Source organism: Oxyura jamaicensis, chromosome 13 (genome assembly GCF_011077185.1).
Source record: "Oxyura jamaicensis isolate SHBP4307 breed ruddy duck chromosome 13, BPBGC_Ojam_1.0, whole genome shotgun sequence".
NCBI lineage: Eukaryota > Metazoa > Chordata > Aves > Anseriformes > Anatidae > Oxyura > Oxyura jamaicensis.
Window position 1 is genome coordinate 1,377,123 of NC_048905.1, and position 13,850 is coordinate 1,390,972.

Genomic DNA, 13,850 nt, shown 5'->3' on the forward strand with positions numbered 1-13,850 from the left:
CCCGTAATCCCTACAAGCTCCCAATTTTAACCTTTGTTGTTTCTGGTGATTTTTGTTAATTCTGCAGTGGCTTTTCTTTGTTTACTTCGTTTCTTTGTTTTTAGAAAACAGAAGATTATCACATTCTTCATTTCTGACATCAGGCGATAATTCCTATTAACTAGGAAAGAATCCTTCATTTCTGGCTTTCCAGGTTGATGTTTGGCAACAGCAAGGGAAGGCATAAAAAATTGCTGTTTCTGTGGATTAGAAATTCTGAGAAAGTAAGGTTTTCCATTTGAAACATCACATTTGGAGACTTTAAAAATCATCATCTCCAAGTTTCCAGGCATCAGGTATTTTAAATCTTTATTCCATTTTTAATAGATAATGGGGTTCAAAGACATGCCACTTTCAATTTTCAACACAGATCTAGAAAGCTCACATTTCTTTAATGGGCATTGTATCTCAGATTGACTCTTTGAAAATAGTGCAACTTGGTTTTGTGAAGATTCTCATTTGTATTTCCGTGGAAGTTCTCTTTCTACTCATCTTTTGAAGAGGAAAGAGGCACTGGATAGAACCCTACTGTGAACTAAAAGAGGTGTAATGAGAGTGAACTTCTATTTGAGCTCATCATGTGCCTTTTGTAAAAACATGAGGTGACAATGATATGTCCTGCTTTCTTTACTGTGGCTGTAAAATAAATGAAAAAATAAAGTTAAGGAACACTTTTATTATGTCTACTGAAGGGCCAATAGCTATTCTTTGATATATTTCTGAAGCACATTAAATTATAAATCAAATTCAAATCATATATTTAACAAAATATTTCTGTTTAATCACACAAGCAAGACTTGTAAATAACAGAGTTCAAAGCTCTGGAGCAGATGGGCTTTCTGTTTTAATTCTTCATCTGATCTGATGTGTGCTAGTAAATCTCTGAGTTTCATTTGCTTCATTCAAATCCCTTGGCTATTCAGGACACATTGTGTCTGTTGTAGAATGTCAGTTGTTTTATATAGACTCCTAAACTAAAACAAAACATAAGTATATTTAGCACATACAAAGAATAATATGAAAAACAAAATGTTGGAAAAAAAAAAAAATCCTGTCCTGGTGACCTGTATAAATCCTCTGTATAGGTGTTATGCAGACATTCAAGCAATAGGCCAGATTTTAAAGAGTTTACTAGAAATTCAAAAGCAAAAAATAGTGGTAAATTAGGAGTTAAATACTTTAAGCTTTTTCACTACTATAAAAATCTTTCTCTATGCCAATTTTAATTTAATTTAATTTATTTATTTTGCCAAAATAAGATTCAATTGGTTTAACTTTATTGCTAGTAATCACTTACACTAACTTTAGGGCTCAGAGCACTGCACGTAGGAGTTGTGCCAAGTTAGTTTGGGCTGACTGTTTAGATTTAATAACATTGTTTTTAAAGGATTTAGCTCTTTACTATCTTGTAACATCATAGCATCTTTTTGAAAACTTTCTGAAATCATAAAGCTGGCTTGGAAAAAAATAATCTTCTTGATCTCTTCTTTTCAAATGTGACTATAACACTTTCCACTGAGATGCACATCAGCTTATATTGAGTTATCAACAGATCTGTAGTGAATCCCTAACAGTCTTGGACTTGATAAATGCATTACCCTTAGTGGTGTTTGGGTAGGACAGGGAAAGAAAATAAGCATCACACGACATGTGTCTTTCCCTTAGCACTTGTTCTTTGAAAGAACATTCCTGTTGCTAACAACAAATTATATTTGTCTTTAAAAGACTAGACATTTCCTTCTGTGCTTTTTTCCCTTAAAAGCCAGCTATTTTGTTACCACAATCCATCACAAAACAGCCTATTTGTTAGATTACATCAAAATATTTTTAGCATTTACTATGGAATGACATGATAACTGTGATAACAGCCCTTGAAAAGAAAAGAGAAAATCTGGGTTACATGTGAGCACTGATGGACAGGAATCTCAGCCATGGAGGAAAAACAGTTTTGTCCTACTTTCTGAGCAGATGAGAATTAGAGACAGAATGAGCCACTTCCAATTTTAGGTCAATATTTTCACCCAGGGAGAATTCTGAAAAACATGTCATCTTTTGGCATGCAGCACTCATGTCCATGGAGGCAAAAACCATCCTGTATAACCCTTGACACTTTTCTAAAATAAAAACAGTTGCCATTGTTTATATACCATTTAAAATAATGCAAGAGGGGCAAATGTGGGATGTGAGGTTATGTCTCTTTGGCTCTGAAGCTATTCCAGCTACCCATTTGCTCTTTATGGCACAGAGGTGCATGAACCTCTGCCATTGAATCATTCACTTTTTACTCCGTCCGTCTCTCTGTTTACAGACACATAAATAAAGCAAATATACATAAAATTTATTTGTTCTTATGAAATGAAGGGGAAAGTGAAATACTGGAGCTACGCTGAAAATGTATTTATTTTTGCAAACACACTATTTGTCGAGACTAAAAGAGATTCTGTGTCTATACGCACACAAGGTCATTGTAGATAACTCTCATTGTAGATAACTCTCTAGAGCCAGGACAAGGAATCTGAGTGGTTTTACAGCACACAAATTCCATGTACTTTAACAACAACAACAACAACAAAAAAAAAAAAAAAAAAAAACTTGCACTGTTTTTATACACTCAGGTAAGGACCCTAGCATACTTGTTGCTTAAGCAAAACTGACCTTTCATGATAAGAATAAAAGCATAGTAAATATTTTAGCAAAGAACGTGAAAACATTGCATATTTGGAAAGTACCTCTAGCCACTAAAAACAGTCTGCATGTTCGTGATTTGAAAACTCATTATTTAAAATTCCCTTAGAAAGTCACTAGGTTTTCCTGTTCCCTACTTTTCTGTGCACTGCTAACAACCTTGAAGAAAACTAAGATGAACTACATTGGAGATGCCAGGAAACAAAGTAAAAAGTCCATTGCAGATCTCTTTAAAATAACCTGTGGCTATTTAATGCTGATCATAAGAACTGTCAGGACTTGGTGCACTAAGGGACTTTGATTAAAAATAATAAAAAAAAAATAATAAAAAAAATGCTTTCCTTTTGCTTAGGGAAATCATTGAAATCATTGCAGTGTTTAGCCTGTTGTAAGTCAGGCATTCATCCAAAATGACTGCCACCTTGGAAGTTATTGCCAGCCTTAGCTATGAATGTCATTGGTTTGTAGGACTGAATCAAATCCTTCTCATGCTGTTACAAAGACAAACAAATCGTGATCTGTGAGGACGTGTAGACTGTGCAATATTTGATTTTAAAACCTGGGTAAAGCTTGCAATAGATAGGTTAAGTGTGACATAGGATACTAACTCATCTCTGGCAAAATATGTGGATTTTGCATCCCTTGGAGCAGCATCATAAGAAGGAGCAGAAACTGGATCAGTGATGGCAATAGGATGGGAAGAGGGAAAGTAAGCAGTATTTGAGATCCAGTAGGTGCATGTGATACGAGGATTTTTCTCCCCCCATGGATGGTGGTGGTGCCTTATAAGTAACAGATACCGAGGAGTTGGTATTATCTTTACTCCGAGCGGAGCTGAGGCAGCTGACCATGCTGCGCTCCCAGCACTTCGCAGCGCCTGCCACTTCAGCAGAAGGCTGGGAGCGATGAGAGGTGCCTAGAGCCCCGGTGCCCGCAGGTGAGCGGCTGCGCGGCGCGCTCGCGGGGCGTCTGCACCCAACTTTCTACTGCTTCTCCGCACGAGTAGCGACGTCCTCCCAGCGCTCCTGCTTTGCTCCCGGAAGCCGGGAGGGTCCCGGGGGGTCCCAGCCCGGCCCTGCTCCTCCGAGCCCACGCGTGGCCCGGGCAGAAGCGGGAGTCGGAGGGAGCTGCTCCGGCTGCAGCGCCCCGAGGGGCTGCGAGGGGCGTACCCGGGGGACACCGGGGGTCGGGGGGGCAGACTCAGGGCACAGCCTTGGGGCCGCTCCCTGCAAACGCGGCGCCCACCGGCAAAGGGTGTGCGACAGTGCCGGGGGGGAGGGGGGCGCAGCAGGTCCCGGAGCCGGTTTCCTCGGGGTCTGGCCCCAAACGCAGGTTACCTGTGGTTAATTAGAATTGCAAAGCATCCCTGGCCCCATCTGGCTACATGCATAGGCTACCGGCCCGGCTCGGTAAGCATATACGATCTATAGGCGCACACGCGTAGTGCTGCATCTTCTACGTTTCCAGCTAGCCTTCATTCATCTTTGTGACGCGATTAAATGTTTGATCAAAGGTTGAACGCTAACGCGAGCCGGTTGTAATTTTGCAATTCACGGCCAATAAAATAGAGTGTTTTGTAAACTGCAGGTGTCAAAAGGCTCCCAGTCCAGCCTCCCCCTGCGCAGCCGTGCGGCTTCCCCCCCAATAACAATAATGTTGCAGATTGGAGAAGGATTTGAGGCTGCAGTCAGGGAGAAAGGGATTAGGGCGAGAGCACTGGAAGTTAAATTGTGCTGCATATAAAAAATGGGCGGATTGGTCTCTAGATGAGAGCTTGGTACCACCTTCCTTTCTAAAATAAAATCTCTCTGGCATGAAGTCACAGCCTATTTCACATCCGGTTTACCCTGGGACGTATTACTACTGTCTTGCTAAAGAGAAAGCTTTTGTTGTAGAGAGCGGCGGCCGGAATATCGGCAAGGGAGATTTGGTTGCTAAAAGCCCGGAGGAGCGGAGCAGCGGCGACGCCGGCGATGGCCGAGGCGGAGTGAGCGGCGGGGCCGGAGCCGCGCAGCCTCCGCGGGCGGGCGGGCGGGCGGGGACCCCCGGCACAGCCGGGCAGCGGACCCGCGGGGCTCCCGGCAAGGGCGGCTGCACTCGAGCGCACCCCCGCGCACCCCGGCTGTACTCGAGCGCGCCCCCGCGCACCCCGAGCGCGCCCCCGGCTGCTGCTGCGGGTTCCGCGGCCAGGAGCGGCTCCTCCGCCCGCTCTCCGCAGGTACCGGCGGCTGCTGGCGTTTGCTTTTTTGCCTCTCTTCCCCTCTCCCTCTCTCTCTCCCTCCCTCCGGCTGGAAAAGCCGCAGCGATCGATTGGCGGTTAAATTTATTTAGGGTTCTTTACCTTTGAGCGTGGACGGATTTGCACCGCTCCCCTTGGAAAAGGTTTATGGGGTTGGGGGGTTTTTTTTTTTTTTTTTTTTTTTTCTCTCTCTCTCTCTCTCTGAGGGAGGCGGTGGGAGGGGTGGCTTGCTCAGGGTGAGGGGGAAATACAAAGTTGAAATGCCGGGAGGAAAACAAGTCGCGATTTGCACCTCAACTGTGCAGATCTCTCACGGGGGTCACAATGCATCAAAATGCCTATTCTTTTTTCCCTTTTTTATTTTTTTTTCCTTTTCTTTTTTCTTTTTCCTTTTTTTTTTTTTTTTTCTTCCTTCCAGTGGGCTCTGCTGGAATTCTCCCAGACGCATGGCTTTCTCCCATTTTGAAGGGGAAAACCAGCGCTGGTTGCACAGGCGGTGCGGGCTGGGGGAGGCCGGGGGCAGGGGCTGCTGCTGTCTAACGCTCCTTGCAAGTCTTTAACGTTTGTTTTTTCCAGCTGCAAGAAACTTTCCTTCTCCGGGATTTTCAGTGCCTTTATGGGTCCATTGAAGCAGGGGCTGGTGTTGGGGGGCTTGGAGGGGAGCGCACGCAGAGCTCAACAGATCAAGATAGTTCAAAATAATTCACTTTCCATTCATTCCTTATCCTGAGAAGGCTTTTGCAAAGGCAGAAGTTGGCAGGACTCAGACAAAGCAAATTTTGAAGCCACAGATGTTGCCTCTCTCTGTAAGGGGCTGATCACAGCGCAAGTTGAGATGCAGTCTTGTCCCTGAAAATCTTTATTCCTGCTTTCCTGCCACATCCAGCTCCTTTCCACCCAGTTAGTTTAGCTTAGCTTAGCCCTACTCAATGCTTATCTGATGATCATTTGTCTGTAAACGCATTAATTATGTCTCACTGCTTACATGCAGCTTTGTAATGATATTTTATTGATTTAAATTGTCCCTGAGAGCATGCAGTGAATTGGGGTAGCTTTATAAAGATACAAAACATTTCCATGAACAGTTCTTCATATTCTCAGGCACTTGGAAAACTCCAGTTCACTACCGATGGGGAAAACACATACTTCAGATTTTGTTTATTTAATGTAATGAATGCTAAAAAATCAACTGGATTCCTGCACACAATATAGATATGTAAAGAGACCTGCAGCATCTCCTGGGTAATCAGTTGAATCTGGAATGCCAAACCCACAAATATCAGCTAACTTTGTATTCGATGATTTGTTGGAAAGTAAAAGAAATGTTCTGAGTTTTATTATACTCAAAGGTAAGCTGAGAGTAACTCACTCTGGGGAGAGGACAGGAAATGTTTGGATAGGAGGAAAAGGCTGCTAATGCAAAAACACTTCCTTGCAGCCATCAGAGACTGGTAGAGACTTAGGAGATGGTGTGTAGGCTGTCAGCACATGGTTTCTTTATGAACTGTGCCCTTTAGCCTGACAAAAATGTTAGTGTGCATACCTAGCAGCAGATTTCAGTCAGAATCTGATGATTGTACTCCTTCTCTGACACAAATATTTCAGGGAAGGGGGAGCAGTATTACCTGTAAAAGAAAGTTGCTTCCTTCACACCAAAGCGAAGTAGTGGCTGAAAGGGAAGCACCACTCTCCTCAGTCACACAGCCACATGCTGACACCTTCCAAGAGCTGTGGAAGGACTCAGGCTGGTTCAAGTCAAACAAGAAACAATTACACTTGTTCTCTGGAAACATTAGGGAGCTGCCTTGTCACTTTTGCAACACAGAGAAACTGAGTAAGAACTCTAACAGACTTTGGGGACAGCAGCTTTAACTTGTAATTGCTTTTAAGTTCAAGAATAATGCTGACAAGAATGCTTCCTTACCACAAAATGAATCCCACACAAGGCTTCCATGTCCAAAAGCAGAAAGTAAACAAAACAGCCAAGGCCATGCTCCCTTATACGTGAATGACATGAGATATAGTATTGTGAGGTCATTGTCTGACATCAAATTATTCTGTAAAAGTTGCATAAATTGGATGTTCATTTTTCACAGTACCTGCTTTAATGCAGGAGTCATTGAAGATTATTTTCCTTCCAGTTTCAGAGTCCACCATGAAGAGAATCCTGGTGCTTTGTGACTGCCTCTGGGCTTGGAGCCTCCTCCTGAATGCACTGACTGAAAGAAGGTGAGGAGATACTTTTTAATGCACTTACATATTTTAGGAACCTTGCATTTAATACAGCAGCATAAAACAAATATTTCAAGGGCTGTGCTACTACTCAGTGAATTGGGGAAAGTTAATCCCTGTTCAAATCCCAGCTAAACCTAAGAGAAGATTGAAATAAAACTGCAATTTGTTTGCGTAATATCTTTTTTTTTTTTTTTTTTTTTTTTTCAATATTGTGAATGAAACAAAGGAAAAGCTATCTGAAACAAATTAAACTACTTTACACCTAGGCAATTCTTTATACTCTTATGGAATGACTGCTCAGAAATAAAAGTTTCTTTAGAGGAAAAAAAAATGTAATTTAGCTGTTTTTTTTTTTTTTAAATTTATTTTAAAAAGTAAATTTAAGTGCTACTTATTAACTTTATTATCCCTACAAGCAAGGAAAAACTTTCATGTTTTGGTTGGATCGGGATTGTGACCTGACTTGCAAAGCCAAAGCAGACCTTCCTCAGGAAGGGGGCCTGCTTGAATAAGGAAGAATTTGCAAGCTCAAACACCCAAACAGTGTGTTTGAAAGACAATGCTGTACTGAATCTCTATGAAATATAAGTTGAAGTCACAATCTAAAAGTGACTATCATTAGTAACTGTATGACAACTTACCTAACAACTAATAGATTAACTAAGGGCTACAAAGCAGTTTGGAATATACTTGAAGTACTCTATTCAATTCAAAATTCAGTAAAGGGATTCAAGAAGGCTCACAAATATATTTCTGGATTTTAAAAATATTAATGTCCTGCCAGTAGTTATACGTAATGACCAAAAAGCATTATCAGTTTTGTATTGTCAGTAGTGATACCTAAAGGATGTATTTGGCCTTGGTGCCCATAGTGTCTTCTTATACATTGGTGGCTCTAGATAAACTTATCTTCTGGCTACCCAGAAGTATTTAAATAGAGTGGTGTGGGCAAAGGGGCGAAGGTTTATCTGCACAAGTGTTTTCTCTTGGGGAGAGGAAAAAAAAAAAGGAATAAAAGAATAAAACCAGGTGTTTCATGCTACAATTGTCATCTGGAATAAACGTAACATTTTATAAGAAATACATTTATCCTTCTAATATATTAATAAAGGTGAGATTTGAAGTATTCATGACGTATTTCATTTGGCCTACCTAGAGAATTTTGTGAAACTGTGTTTAGCTATATCTGTATGTGTACCTATATATGTGTAGGCATATATGTATTATAGTTGAAATGTATGCAAGTCCATTCTTAATGTGAGAATTTAAATGCATCCAACTAGTATTTAAAATTTCTATGGTGTGTCACTATTATAATGACCTGTAGATGGAGTTAGTGCACAGTGTTTTATTATATTGTGTTTTAATATGAACACAATCATATACAGTCAATTTTTCCTCACAATGTACACAATTTACATTAAATTTATCTGTTTTAAAGCCATTTTGTCATAGTAACTTTGCTTGCCTTTTCTTCTGGATCACTGTTAATTCTTTAAGAAAAAAATCATCAAATTAGGTAAAGTGTCTGTGATGCAGGAGAACACAGTCTTTCCACATAATTATTTCTTTTCATGGGGGGGGAAAAACAAAAACAAAAACAAAAACAACGCATCACAAACACACAAAAAAATGGCATTAGGAATATTATAACATGACTGTTTTGACTGAAAAATCACAATCCCTGTGGAGTTACAGTATACTTTATACGTATACAAATGTTCAGATTCTTCTTGTTGTGACCATATGTCAGTTAAAAGCAGCCCTAACTGTGCTTTTTGCCTCTGGGAAAAATGGTGAATGGAACAGGTAAGGGTACTGACGAATGTGTCAGCCAGAATGGAAGCAGTGTATTGTATTGCATCCTTTCACATTGCACTACCACTAAACCATCTTTCTGATGCCGCTTCTGCAAACATACACATTTACCCCTAGAATTTCTGAAGTGTTATTATAACCTTTTGCCACCTTAATCCTCATGACCTTCTGCTATCCTTGAGATATGTATGTGCAGCAGCTTTTTTACTGGTGATGAGTGGTAATATAGAATTTAATCCTGTGAAAAATCCTCTATTGCAACTCTACATAAGATGTATAAGAAAAGATCCTTTGAAAGTTACTGCTCAATGGAGACAGCAGGAGAGCTTGTTATTTGGTAACATAGGAAAAATAAAAAAATAACATATGTGACTTAAAATGCAACTGTGGGTATAAAAAATACGTACAGACCAACCTATTTTTTATTAAGTGAAATTATATGATATGGCTAGAAGGAATTCATAGAATTTTTAATTAAAAAAAAAAATGCTGGAGATTTTGTCTTCTTCGCTAGAAACAGTGATGTATATGCATTAAAATACCCTGAAAACTCTTCTCAACAAAGTCACATACTCTGAGTGTCAGTTTTAAAATTTGTCCAAATCTGTAGAGTTACTTATTCAAATCTGAACTGCAAAATAGCTTGGAGGCATTTCTAGAATACCTACATTCAGAGTATCAGAGTACCTTTCCTCCTTCTTCCTGGATTTGATACAAGTGAAATGATTTGATACGCATGAGATACACAAGGATACCTGACTGATGTGGTTTACATAAAATAATTTTGCAGGTATTTTAACAGAAACATACTGTTTTGCATATCAGTAATATCCCTTGCAAGATGGTCTTCGCTGGTTAGAGCAGGAGTGACTGGCAGAGCACTGAGACCCATGTAGCACCAGAGCCGTATGGATAACAGGCTGCCTAATGAATCACTTGTGTGGCTAGACCTGATCCCAACAGAAGCTTTTGGTATTGAACTGTTGATCCAGTTCAGCAGCAAATGTGAGAAAGTGTTGTTTTGGAAGGCAGCATTTTTGTATTTCAGTCGTGATGACTACACATGTTGACAATGGAAGTATTCCCAGCAATGAATGAAAAAATAGTACTGGGTTTGGCTTTAAGACAACTGTAATCTATGATTAAGGGAATTATCCGTGACAGGGTGTTTGGTAAAGGTTTCAGATTTACAAAAAAAAAAGGGTTGATTCTTATGCTATTTACAGCAAACAGAAACCAGCAAGCCCAAGGACTTCATTCTGATTTCTATTGATGGAAGTAAGATTTTGGTAGCTGAGTTCAAAGAGCTTAATTCTATCCTCATTCAAGGAAAATTTCAAGACCTTTATCTGAATTGGATATGTACATTAGGGATCTGTAAGTGAAGCTTTATAGATGTGACAGATTTCCATATCAACAGATGTTTCCATTACACATTTGTAAGGAAAAGTTGGAGGCATTCTTCTGAATGAAATCACTAGAGAAAAATGGGAAATAAAGCAAAACTATGTATTGTTCTATGAAAGTATACACTCAAATGATTGACTTACATTCTTGTAAGGATATCTTTGTGGGTTTTTATTTTTGTTTTAGCATTTATTTTCAGCACTTAAATATCAGTGTTCTAAATTACTGTATCTTTCTTATGCAAACCCTTTATGACTATAATGAATTAAACACATTGACTTTTGCTGGTAAATGAGCCTTTTACTGAACAACACATTAAAATATTACAAATGTTAATGAATAATGAAATAAACATTATGCAATTTATATTTGCTCACCATTTATGGAAAGGCATTAGTTTTGTATGATTTTACTAAAAATGTACAATTAAAAAGAAAACGTTTAAGTGAAAAGACCCTATAAAGCTCTATATTGTAGTTTTATGGAGATTTTGTGACCATAAATCAGTATTAGTAAGATTAAACACATTTTGGAATTATTGTTTTGTAAGGTTATTGGTTGATTACTGTTTTTCAATTTTAACTGTTCTGTATTTCAGCTATGGGCAAACCTCATCACAAGATGAACTTAAAGACAACACCACAGTGTTTACCAGAATATTGGACCGTCTGCTGGATGGTTATGATAACCGCCTGAGACCAGGACTGGGAGGTGTGTTAAAATTTTCCAGGTTACATGCTTGAGAAAAATCAGTTAAAACAAAGTAATTTTTTTAAGATATACTTACTTTCATTCAACGTATATATACATATATGCTGATATGTAATATCAATTTTTTCACAAGTGCCATGCTGTCTTTTACATACTGATTTCACCCATTTATGCACCCAAAAAGAAAAATGGTTCACAATTCAAGAAGACCTCTGAATACTTACTAAACTTTCAAGTGTACGAAGAATAAAAGATGTGATCTGACAAATGAGAAAAGTTTATGAATTAGGCCTAAAGAGCACATCTAAATATGCAAAAATCCTACTAACTGTCTTCATAAGAGGATTTGGATTTCAAAGAGAAAACATCATTCAACCTTAGTCACATAAATGTCTCAGAGAAGTTTGTAAGTTTTTTGGGGGTATGTCAGAATTTGTTTCTTTAACATTTTGTCTTCACAGGTTGGTAAAATGTCTTTCTTCTGCTCTTGGAGCTGAATCCATAAAAAGGTATAAAACCACATAGCAATTACATCTTTATAAAAATGTTACAAAGCCTACTTTTTATCAGCATCTCTACATTCCAATTAAGTGATATGTTCTTCAGTGATATCAGCCCAAAACCGGGTCTTAAAAAGACATTATTCATAAAGTTGGATGTTTTAAATGTCTGTTCTTTTAAAAATCTGTTCTTTCCAGTGCATGGAAAGGACAGCTTTATTTCTTTTTTCACACATCACTTTTTTTTTTTTTTTTTTTTTTTCTCTTGGATTGTCCAAGTAAAACAAAACAAAAAGCAACCCACCCAGTCCACAAAGTATAGTTCAACTGATTTCATATACTACTTCTCAGGAGAACTGCATTATAAGAATAACAGGGCATTGCATTAAGAAATTTGATATCATCTCCTGCAGATGAAAAGAAAGATAATTACAAGTAAGCTTATTCTGTGACTCAAGGCTACCATCATGCAATGTTTCTTGAATTGTGAGCCAACTTCTTCCATGGTTTGATTTCATTGACTTCAAGGAATGGCTAGAGATAAAAATCTGTTTATAAAGTGTTCAGTAAGAAGCACACTTAAAAATGAGTTGGCCTGTAATTTTTTTGTGTGCAATTTCAGATAATACATAAAATAATTATCACTTGTTATCTACCAGTACTTTGGCCTGTTTGCTTGTAAACCTTCAGATTAGTGTAAAAATCAATGCTCCTTAATCTTTGATTAATGCAACAGTAGAATTCAGTAAGCTATTATATCACCGTAAATAAACATAGCACAGAAGGCAATAAAAAAAATGAAACTCTGTAAACTGTGTAAAGTCTGGTATATGTCTACAAGAAAAATCTGAGAACACAATGATTTCTTCTATGAGTTTTGTAGCTGTTACGATTTGTGTTATAGCTACTAGAAAAGCAAACAAAAGGAGATGCAGGGAAAGGAATTTCTCTCGTTCTTCTCTCATTCTCTGGACTGCAGTTTAGAGAATTCAGCACTTTAGTGTAGATCCTTAGGTATGGGTGATTACAAATACGTTTTATGAAGTTGAACTTCAAGGGTGTATTGGAAGAATAGGTCTGCATACTTCGTGAAAGGATCAGTCCAGTTAAAATTCACTCCTTACTTAGAGACCATATAATGTAACTGCTTCTATAGGATGAAATGACTTTCTTCACAAATTTTAATAGCATCATTAGAAGTTAAAAGCAAAAATGAGCAGAGCACGGGGGATACATAGCGGAGGAAAAGCGTAATTGGAATGGTTTCTATGAGCTAAGAGCCTCAAGATAATGCAATTTTGATATATTTGATTTAGACACTTCATATGATGGAGGAATATATGCTGAAATGTTCCATACATAGAAATATCCAGCAAGAAGTCTAAATCAATGTATCAGTATGGCATGTTTTTTGGAGGTGGAAGTTCAACAACCTTCTGCTACAGCTTGATCTGTTGCTGCAAGTTTTAAATATATGTGGAAGAATAGTGGTTTCCTTTTTGCTCTCAGCAGTGTCACCGATGGCTTCGTATTAAATATTTAATCCAGACCAGGATTTTTATTATTTACTAATATGAGAACATTTTTAGATTTACAGAATTAGGCCTGAATCTCATTCATTCCATATTAGCTATGGTGCAGCTCTGAGAGAAATTAAGAAGCCAGAGACCCTCATATATACATATTATCTTGATGAATTTTATATTGTTAGGCACAATGTAAATCTTTTTACTCTTGATTACAATATAGCAGTCTTCTAATTATCCAAAATTATCTACTCTCTATTCCCTGTGCATTCTGAGAATCAGTAGATGAAGCAAAACAATGCATAGTATAGCTACTTTCTCCTACAGAAAGGGCCAGATTGCAATAAGCTCTGTGCTTATCCCTGTAAGACCTCTCCTTATGTACTACAATACTCCAGATATATACACCCACAGAAAACCAATTTATGTGCTTGAACAGAAACAGAAAAGAGAACCAATTTCTCTCTTTTTCATCTACAGCAGAAAAGATATATGATAGAGTTTCTTCAATCTGTTTGTTTCTCCTTTCTTATTTGTATACATGAAGAATTCAGTGACAAAAAAAAAGGTTTGTTTACCAAAAAAATTTAATGAATTGTGAAAGGGCTCTGATCTTTATTTTGCTCTACTTGCTTGCAAGAGTAATTCCTTCCTTTTTGAAATAAAACTCCATGATATTTTTCTATCCCA

The 13,850-nt window shown here is 38.3% G+C and overlaps 1 protein-coding gene and 1 long non-coding RNA gene across 6 annotated transcripts in view; one reads left to right on the forward strand and one right to left on the reverse strand.

The window, feature by feature from the left end:
• LOC118173580 overlaps positions 1-7,162 on the reverse strand; it is a 70,666-nt gene extending 63,504 nt beyond the window's left edge. The window contains exon 1 of the long non-coding RNA XR_004754294.1: positions 7,063-7,162. This is a non-coding gene — a long non-coding RNA (uncharacterized LOC118173580). The remainder of the gene's footprint in view (positions 1-7,062) is intronic.
• The window catches only part of GABRA1 (gamma-aminobutyric acid type A receptor subunit alpha1), a 43,368-nt gene continuing 33,009 nt past the window's right edge, over positions 3,492-13,850 (forward strand). The window contains exons 1-4 of one of the 5 annotated variants that reach the window (XM_035338283.1): positions 4,460-4,831; positions 4,872-4,942; positions 7,105-7,192; positions 11,022-11,134. In XM_035338283.1, coding sequence (XP_035194174.1) covers positions 7,119-7,192; positions 11,022-11,134 — 187 coding nt within the window. In that variant the 5' untranslated portion in view covers positions 4,460-4,831; positions 4,872-4,942; positions 7,105-7,118. Of the gene's footprint in view, positions 3,662-4,459; positions 4,850-4,871; positions 4,943-5,058; positions 5,107-6,622; positions 6,933-7,104; positions 7,193-11,021; positions 11,135-13,850 lie in introns of those variants that run through there. The other 4 variants (XM_035338287.1, XM_035338285.1, XM_035338286.1 and 1 more) reach the window with 4 other exon arrangements.